At 36.0% G+C, this 10,252-nt stretch overlaps 1 protein-coding gene across 1 annotated transcript in view; it reads left to right on the top strand.

Moving 5' to 3' along the window:
• The first annotated feature begins 839 nt into the window (after window positions 1–839).
• Window positions 840–10,252, top strand: part of HMGCLL1 (3-hydroxymethyl-3-methylglutaryl-CoA lyase-like 1) — a 139,197-nt gene continuing 129,784 nt past the window's right edge. The window contains exon 1 of the mRNA XM_004673584.2: window positions 840–1,060. Coding sequence (XP_004673641.1) covers window positions 953–1,060 — 108 coding nt within the window. The 5' untranslated portion in view covers window positions 840–952. The remainder of the gene's footprint in view (window positions 1,061–10,252) is intronic.

Below are 10,252 nucleotides of genomic sequence, written 5' to 3'. Positions count from 1 at the left end.
CTTATGTCTAGGACTTTAACCCACTTCGAGTTGGTTTTTGTTCGTGGTGTGAGGTAGTGATCTAATAACTGATTATTCTTGATGAATGCCTATTAAATGCAAACTGCTCAGCCCACTTGGAAAAAAAAATTGAGTCCATGTGATGTAAATGTGCTTGCATGAGTTAGGGAGGGAGATAGAAGAGATCTGTTCCAGGATCATCTGAACTTTCTCCCTGGTAAATATACTACCAGTCTAAAGATTTGTTAGAATTTTCAGTTCTCAAGACTTGTATCCATGTATCTCTGAAGCAACTCAATTTCACTTCGTTACTTAACTTGTAATATCAATTTACCAATAACTTATTGATTTACCAAGTTACCTGTGATAATGTTATTTATTATCATATGTATTGTATTTATTTGATGTATATACGTATTTTAACCTTGCAGACTGTCTAAAAATTTTTTTTTAATTGAGGTTCTTGTCATAAGCGTCAACCAAAGAGTTCAACGCAGGACATATCTACACGGAGCATTAAAGGCTGTGGTTGGGAAAAAACAAATTCACCGAAACAAAACAAAACTGCACTCCCCTCTTTCCTTTTGAGATCCTTGTCCTTCTCCTAAGTCCAGAACCAGGTGAGGAGTTGGTGAGTGAGGCGCCTCACAGACACAGCGAGCCCAGCGTGCCGGGCGCACACCTGAGGATCCTTTGGCCTCAGTGCTTTACTTCCTCTCTCTTTGAGGCTGCCGGCCTCTGCCGCAGGTGCCTCCCGCACCCCCTGCCCTCCGCGCGGCTGCGTGCGTTCCCCGCCCTCGGCGCCGCCGCAGTGCGCGGAGCCGGGCTGGTGCTGTCTCCCGCACGCGGGAGGGGCGCGCTCCTGGACTGGCGCAGTCGCCCCGCTGGGCGCCCGCGCGCGCCCCTCTCCTCCCAGCCCCTCCCATAGCCATCTGCCGCTCCAGCCCCCGCCATGGGGAATGTGCCCTCCGCGGTGAAGCACTGCCTCAGCTACCAGCAGCTTCTTCGGGAGCATCTCTGGATCGGTGATTCAGTGGCTGGGGCCCTCGACCCCGCGCAGGTACTACCTTGCGGCCCGGGGGATGCCCACCCCCTTGCATACAGCCAGCCAGACCTCTCCCCACCAACCTTCTCCTCCCCCACCCCCAACCTGCTTGTCTCCTCTCCCCACTAGTGAGTCACCTCCGCACCCCAGGGCCCTCTCTGTGGTGTTAGGCCTCAGCCCTGTAAGAGGTTTCCCTGCATCTCTGCTTGAACGTGTAGACCCGCCCCTAAGGATAGAGTGCAGCAAAATCCCCACGTTGGTCCTTTGCAGGTCGCCTCAAGGAAATTGTGCCTTCTCTCTTTTTCTAAGGAAAGGTTGCAGTAGGTATTTTGTGTCTGAAGTCACTCCTCTAAGGATAATGTTCTTTTTTTTCAGATCCCTTTTTGTCTTGTGTAACAAAGACAACACGTGTTAAACACTGAGGCATAAAACGGAATGAGCCCAACAAAGAAAGTTAAGAATACCTAGTGCGATGAAATTAGCTATCATTTCATTAAGATTTTAATGTATTTGTGCTTCATTGCACTTTAAGATCTGGGTTGGGGGGGCGGGAGAAAGGGGAGATGTGATTAACTCCTTCCGACCAAAATATATTCACATGTGACTTCTGAAAGTCAATTTTTAGACAATTTAATAGTATCCGTGTATATTCGGCTTAATACACTGTCAGCCAGAAATGACACTTAAATGAAGAAAGTATATAAAAATCTACTTTTTCTTTTTCTTTAAAGGAGCTTAAAATTTTAAATCTATAGCAGTGATAAATGGTATATGAATGTGAAAAATAGAGGGAAAAAAGGTAGGACATGGTTTAGCTACTTAAATTTTCTTTTTTGGCATGAAAAGATGCTTATTCGTGATTCATGTTATTAGCAAAATACTAACATAATTTAGTGGCTAACCTTGATTTAATTATGTGACTTTAAAGAAACCGTTTTAATATCAGGCATCCATTTTTCCTGAGTATTGATTACATTAATGTATTCTCAGTTCAGTGTATCAATGGATGCTTGTAATGTTAGTTGTACAAAGTGGAATTATGTATTTTTTTAAAAGATACTTTATCCCAATTCCTAATTTGTGGCATTGATCCTGTGATGCCAAACCTGTGGTTGACAATGAAAGAGAGGGATTTTTTTTTTATCTGCATATATGCTCACTTGGGTTTAATTTTACTACATTTTAATTTAGTCTGTTATCTTTTCTCTTTATTATTCAACCTGTTAAGTAAGAAGGACTCCCTAACTTTTATTGTAGTAGCTTGAGACTTTGATTATTTTTTTAAACTGTATTAACATATTCCAACCTCCACCCACCCATATTCTGAGTTTTGGGCTCTGGGGAAAGTTATAGCAGCTGGACTACTAGCTGTGGATTTAAACTTTGCCCTGTTAAAATGTGGAAGCATAGCAAGTGAGCAAGTGCTTAGAGTGATTAAAAAGTGATTGGGACGACTGCTTGAGTAACAATATAATCAGATTTATGGACAGCCTAATGAAGACTTTTGTTTTATTTTGGAGAAATAGCTACCTTCTCTGCTGTTACCTTCTAATATCTCGACTGCTTTGCCTGTGAAGCTCCTATTCATCCTTCACTCTTGAACTCTTTTCTCCCTTCACAGTTAATATTCCTTCTTTGGGCTTTGCTGACATTCTGAGCACAATTCTGGTTTTGTCCTAATCTTGTTAAATTGAAGTTTTGTTGTGTCTTGTTCTGTTTGAGTTCACAGCAGCCTTGGCAGTCAGTGGACATTTGTCTCCTTGAAATGCATCACTTCCTCAGCTTAAGATCAACAGTGCTGTCATTGCTTTTAGCCCTACCTCAGTTTCTTTGGCTATCTCAGTGCCCTGTATTTGTGTGGTAATTGTTCAACTTCTTCATGACATCTTACCTCAGTTTCAGTTCCTCTTTATAATTCACTGTCTTCCAGATGTATATTCCCATACCTGTCTCTCATGCTCCAGTCATGAGGTTCACCTGCTCATGTGTCTCAAAAGTAATTCTAACTCAACATTCCTGAAATTAGATTCATGTTCTCCTCCTTGCAATCCCAGGACTTCTCCAGTATTTCCTACTGCAGGACTCATCTTTAGAGTTCCTTCCATTTCACAAGCCACAAACCAAAAAGCTCCTTTCTTTCTCCCATATCCAAAGTATCACTAAGTTTTACATTTTCATCTGTTGAATTTCTCTCATGTCTGTGTACTCTTCCAACTTAATTGCTATTACCAATTTTAAAATAGCATTTAAAATGACATTTTAAAAATAGTCCATATGAACTATTAGACTATTGTAATCCCTTTTCATCTCACTAGATAGCTAGTTAGGAAATGCTGTAGTTCAAATAGAATCATGCTATTTCTCTGCTTCACAACCTATGAATTCCTTTTCTGATTCAAAATGAGTACCAAAATTTTAAGGTGGTCTTTGAAATTTCAAATGATCTTTTTATTTCAGCTACTTGCAACATTATCTTTGGTATTAACTCTTGTTTTTGCCAGTGTTCCTTTAATTCTCTAATATTTCCTCTGGACACGTGGCCTTTGCTTGCCATAGAAACAAATACTTGCCAGGGAGATTGTTTTCAGCTAATTAACTTGTATCCCCCTTCAGATTTCAACTCAGATGTTACTTTCTCATGGAATCTTTTCTATTTTCTCAAGGCAAACATCCTTTGTGATGTTACATTGCACAGTGCACTATCATTATATGTAATGTGAATTATATATTTTTATGATTATTTGATAATTCCCAGACTCTAAGAATCTTAAAGGGGGTGGGGGAAATCTACCCAGCTGTCCCAGCAACAAAATGTCTAGTTAGCTTTTGATATCCAATACATATATGCTGGATGAATAAACTAAGAAATCTTTATCCTTCTAAGCCATGCACTTCTCGTCCTTAAATTTTGAGCACATTACAGGATTCACACATTGTATATAGTACAATGGTAAATATGTGTTAAATGACCTAGTTGACAGTCAACTGAGTTTGGTTTTAATGATGGCAGGTGAATAGTATTTCTATACATTTTCACTTCATAGAACATAGTCATGCTTTGATGGGAAGAACCTCAAAACGATTCTAGAGTTTAGGTAGAGGCAATATAGAACTCATCCAATTCTTAAGTTTGGAAGAGAGAATCACGAGCAGGATCCTTGTGATCTGAGATAATTTGGTTGTAGTGGGACAGATAGATTGCTATATTTTGAAAGAATCCTGTAATTGAGGACAGAACAGAATATTGGGGGCCTACATCTTTTACTCCTACTACCTAGCAGTAGTCTGGCGAAGTCTTAAATGTTAACTTTGTATATTAGAGATAACAATGTACCCTGAGAAATTACTAGGTTAAAGATAAATATTGTGTGTGTATAAATATAAATATACACATTTGAAGGTCACAGTTTATTACCAAACAAAAATCAGTCAATGAAAGTTCTGCAGTATAACTTCAGTAAATAAATTCTTTAGTCATTCTATTTTTTGTTTGTTTGTTTGTTTATATTACTGGTTTTGTAAAATATTCCCTTACTAGACCAGAAGGTTAAAATTTATTAATCCGTGGGGCCTGTTTTATTTTCTATATTTTTTCTCTGTTAAAATGGGTTTGTATAAACCTACTTGAATAATGGTTTAAAGTTTTGATTAAAGTTTAGGTCCCGAGTAAAGCAATTCTTTGATTTCTAAGTACTACTAGAATAGTAGCTAAATCTTTTTATATTAACACTCCTTTGGAATAATAAATTACAAAAGCATCTAAATTCTAACAAAAATATTTTAAATCGTTTTCTAAAAACAAAATTGTAGATTATGAGACTAACTTCATATTTATTTTACATTATATCCAAACCTTTAAGTAATGTTTGCTGTCAGCAATAATTATGATTTGAAGTAAAGCAATTGGTGTTAAAGTGTTTCTGGTATTTAACCTAAATGTATTATATTTCTGTTTGTTTAATCAGAGGATAATGTGAATATAGAGATTTTAGTCTGTAGGTAAGTAACTTCTAGTACTTTTACTAAATGTGTTAGAATGATTTGGGAGGGGTTTTCAGAAAATAACTGAGCTATCATCCAATGCTTTGGCTTATATTTTCTCAAGCATTTTTTGTTACACATTTTTTCTTTCCCTTATATAGCATTATTATTGACTTTACACTGAATTAGCTTGTTAGTTATATGCTAGACTGTTGTTGTTTTATTTATTTGTGCATACAGAGCTGGGGTACAGGCTAGAGGTGCAGGGATGGTGAGAGGGCTCACCAGAGACAGAGTGGGGAGCAGAACAGGCAGGTCATGGAATCAGCCCGAGGAGAGCAGCAGGCAGGTCAGGAGAGGTCTGCCGAGCCATGTGGATCACCTCTGGGGCAGGCAGGGATTGAACTCATACTGAAGTGGCTTTAGCCTCTTAGTGCTGTGCTTTTTAACCTGCTGTGCCACCACGGAGAGTCCATGCTAGACTGCTTTTACTATACTTTTAGTTGCATTCCATAGATGTAACACATAAATTTTACTAATTAAAAATTAGTGCTCTTGTATAACACTAAGAATACTAACACAATAATTTAACTCAGTTTGGTGGCTTCTGCTATTTATATATCATTGTTAAAGATACTGTTTATATCTGTGATATATATTTACAGTCTATATATAATTTATATTAATTCACATATTTTCCTTTTCTTTGCTCTTGATTCCTTTATCTCCATTACTTTTATCTGAAATTATTTTCCTTCATCTAAAAGTATGTTTTAATATTTTCTTTTTTTAGATTTATTTTTTTATTCATTCATGCATATAAGAACTGGGATATATATACTAGAGGTAGAGGGGCTGAGAGAATTCACCAGAGACAGAGTAGGGAGCAGAACAGGTAGATCCACCGAAATACCCTGCTCAGGGGAGCAGCCAGTGAAACAGGAGCAGTCTGGGGCACTATGACTCCTTGGCTGGGGATCGAACTTACATTGCAGTTGCTGGCAATAGCTTGATAGCACTGAGACTAACCCTTGTGCCACCAGGGAGACCCTATTTTTATATTTTCTTTATTAAATGATTTCTTTCAGTTTTTCTTTGTTTGAAATTATATTTAGTTTGACACATTCACATATAAGCTGCATAAATATTAGTGAATATTTACGTATTTGCTGTATATATATCTTCCATATCATACAATACATTGCAGGCATTACAAATAAAAAATTCCCAACAGATACAGTAGAATCCCAAAGAAGCAATGTATCAGCTATTAATTAATCTTATTTTTCATTTTTTAATGATAGCATATCTCTCATTTCATTTCATCGTTTTTGGTTTTCAGCAGAATGACTATGGTGTATCTAAATGTAGTTTAAGTACCTGCTAATGGTTCCTAGCATTTATTTGGTCTATGACTTGATATTTGTGGACTTTCATGAGTCTTACAAGTTTTTCAACCATATGCAAATATTGCCTTCTGTTTATTTTTAATATTTCCACTTGGGTCTTCATTTTGAAGAATTTCAGAAATCTCCCTGCTCCCCATTTATGGCTTATATGCATTTTTTAATTTTTTATTGTTTCTTTCTACTCCATGTTAGCTCTAGTTATTTTCTTCTTGTTTACATCCCATTTCACTTGTTCTGTCCTCAGCATTGTCTAATAACTGTTAATCTAGTTTATTAAATTCTTACATTTAGTAGTATTTTCAAGTTAATGCATTTCCATATGGTTTTCAAGGCTAGTTATTAACCTGCCAAAGTTCTTCATCATACCATGAAATCTTAAATATTTATCAGTGTTGTTTTAAGTTTCATATCTGATAACTCTAATATTGCCAGTAGGGATGTTTCATGTATTTCCCCTCCTGAAATTTCTCCTAATTTTTAATTTTATATTAGAACCTGGTATGAGAAAAGAGACCTCATTCATAGAAGTGACTAATACTATCCTTTTCTAAAAGTATTTATTTTGAATCTAGCAGGCCTTGAGAGTAAGATGACTTACCTTAAGCAAAATAGATGATGAGTTTATTTGAGGCCACTCATTCTTCATTGTGAGGACTGACACTTTCTATTCACCTTTCCTTTTATTTCAACCCTTTAGGAATTCTTCTTAATGATATTTCAGTATTTACTAGGTCTTCTACAGTATGTATTTTCTCTATGTTGGAACTTGGAGACATTATTTTCTCCCTACCTTTTAAAGCTTCTGAGCTGCTGATGTAGAATTGGCAAATACCTCTGACCTGTGATTGTTTCGTTTTTTTTTTTTTTTTAAGATTTTATTTATTTATTCATATAGAACTGGGGTACAGGCCAGAGATGCGGAGGGTGAGAGGATTCATCAGAGACCGAGTGGGGTACAGAACAGGCAGATCAACGAATTACACTGCTGAAGGAGCAATGAGCAGATCAGAAGTCTGCCTCACCATGTGGATCTCCTCCAGGGCAGGCGGGAATCGAACTCATGCGGAAGTGGTTTTAGCTTCTTAGTGCAGTGCTTTTAACCCGCTGAGCTACCAGGGAGGGCCTGTAGGGTTACCAGTTTGTTTTTCTTCATGTTGTATTGCCCCCTGACATATTCACTACTTTAGTAACTCTATTAAATAAGTGTGTTTTAATTAAAAACTTGCTCCAGTTTTTCTAGTTATTCTCAAAAAGAGGTTTGACTGAAACAGCTAGTTGAAAAATGAATAATATATGGCAGGGGAAATGTAAAAAATACCAATATCACAATAGAATTTAAATAGTAAAAGCATATTCATTTGCCATATTATAAAAAATTTTGAAATGGTAACATTGCATGTAATATGCAAACTGCTTATATTTCCTGCTTTATTAAGATATTTGGTATACATTATTGCCTGAGTTTAAGATGTACAGATTTTATATGTGTATATCTTGCAAAATAATTATCACTAGACTTAGCTAACATCTGCACCATGTCACAAAATTACCATTTCCTTTTTTGTGCCTAGAACACACATCTTTTAGCAACTTTCTAGTGTGTAATGCTGTGGCATTCACTTTATTACTATGGCATACACTAGAGCTATTCACCTTATTGCTAGCATTTTGTATAGAGTGACAACTTAGTTTAAAAAAGGAATAAAAAGTTTGGGTACTTACTAGAAAATAATATTTTGTGGAATAACCATTTTCCAATAGTTTTCTGTATAAATAAAAATATAAGAGGAAAATGTGTAAAATAACATGAAGACTACTACACCAACTTCAGTATCTAGTTTTAGAGAAACAAAATGTTTCTTCTTTATGAAATCAATAAAATTTATTAAATGAATTAATGAATGATTAAATGGGTAGTTCCTTTATAATATTTTATTTCCTTTGACATAAAATCATCTTAAATCTTTCCATTTGACAAGCATGAAGGTGGTAAACTAAATCTTTACTTAACCTTTTTCATATAACTCTTAGTTTACTGTCCTTGTTTCCTAATTCTGTGTGTCTCTCTTGGTCTGTGTGTCTTTCTTTCTTGATAAGCCATTTTATAAGTCCACATATTTTCTCAATTTGTTGAAAAGACATCCTGTAGACTGAGTAATTCCTTGCCAATATGTATATGTATTTGTGTGTACATATATGGAATGTGTTAATTATTTTTTGAAAAAAAGTATTTCTTTGCTTTCATTAGAATTTTAATTTATGTGAATATTTGTCTTATATAATTTTAGACTCCTACAAAGTAAGTGCCTGACAGAAGTGCATGTCCAATTCTCTATTTTGCTTTAAATGTGTTTGTTTGATAGGTATCTGTCCTCCTTTAGATCAATTTAACTTTGTGTTGTGAGCGTTGATATGTCTGTCTTATTTTCTACCCTATGTATTAGCCACAGCAGTTGATAGTTCTTTCCTTTGAGGCCGTTTATATTTTTTGTATTAATATTTCATATTAAATCAATAACATTGTTTGAAACAAAAAATATATTTCAAAGAATGAACTCATTGATCTTGAGAAAGAGCTGTTTAACTTCTTACACTGATTGCTCAGAGAGTGTTTCCAAGTGCATTGCCATTCCTCAGATCATCTTTATTGAGATTTTAATGTAAGACAAAGTGAAAATGAAGCTCTCTATTCATAGTAATGATGATATTTTAGTTATGAATGACACTAAGTTTTAGCATTGGAAAAGAGGCCTCTGTAGTTAGGAACATAACAGATGAGGTGTTCCCTTTGCATAACTACATGAATTAATGCCTGCAATGGAGTAAAATTCCAATTAATTTAGCAATACTAAATAAAATTGAATATCTTATTCACTTAGAATGTTCAAAAATTTCAGGTGAAGAAAGTGATGGTGAACTAATGGCCTTGGTATGTAAGGGATCAATTCCTCAAGTAGGGATAAAGGACAGTTAACTACAAGAATCTCAAAGGATAGGGATTTTATGCAAATGTAACCTAGTAACAGATGTTAAAAGGTAATGGAAACTTAAGATGCCCTCCATGCTTCTGAGTCACTATGCAAGATGTAGGAAGCTAAGCAGTGTCTATATGACAGGATAATGGTAGTTGCTTCCCACAAAAAGTTACTGATGCTTCTCTTGAGGCCAGAAGATAATGGGTTTGTTCATTAAAAAGACTGAGACTATGGTGTAACTTTTATTGTTGAGTTTTCACTTGGAAAATTAAAAATATTTGAGTCTTATAACGGAAAAGGTGGAGATCTCTGTGATTCTTCAGCAAAAATAGATGATTGTCAGAAATAATATATTGGGACATGACAAAAGAATAGAATTGTAATATAAGGTGAGTTATGGGTGAGTGAAATGCAGTAGTGGAGATGGGACTGGGTAGCTCAGCATCAGCTGAGTGCTAGCTTTTTGTTGTTTTTCAAGAATCGTTATCAATAAACATGAGAATATTCGATCTTGGAGTAATCTTTAATTTTAAATTAGTACACATGCTTGGGGAAAAAAAAAAAGTTCTCAGTGAAGGCTGTTCACATGTTGATTCCAAAAAGGGGATGCTTGGCTCATGCATGATGAGATGGGGTCAAATACTATGAGGGCTGTGGCTTTATATCTGTGCCCTTGAAAAGTATGCTTCCTGGTGTTTTCTAAGAAATGCAACATTTTATACCCTCACTCTTTTCATTTAAAGTCAATTAAAATATGTTACTCTGTGGGCCCTCCCTGGTGGCGCAGCGGGTTAAAGCACAGCACTGAGAATCTGAAGTCGCTTCTGCATGAGTTTGATTCC

Source organism: Condylura cristata, unplaced genomic scaffold (genome assembly GCF_000260355.1).
Source record: "Condylura cristata isolate star-nosed mole 26May11 unplaced genomic scaffold, ConCri1.0 scaffold00001, whole genome shotgun sequence".
NCBI classification, from domain to species: Eukaryota; Metazoa; Chordata; class Mammalia; order Eulipotyphla; family Talpidae; genus Condylura; species Condylura cristata.
The sequence above is the reverse complement of the archived record's forward strand: the minus strand, read 5'-3'. Positions and strand labels throughout refer to the sequence as shown.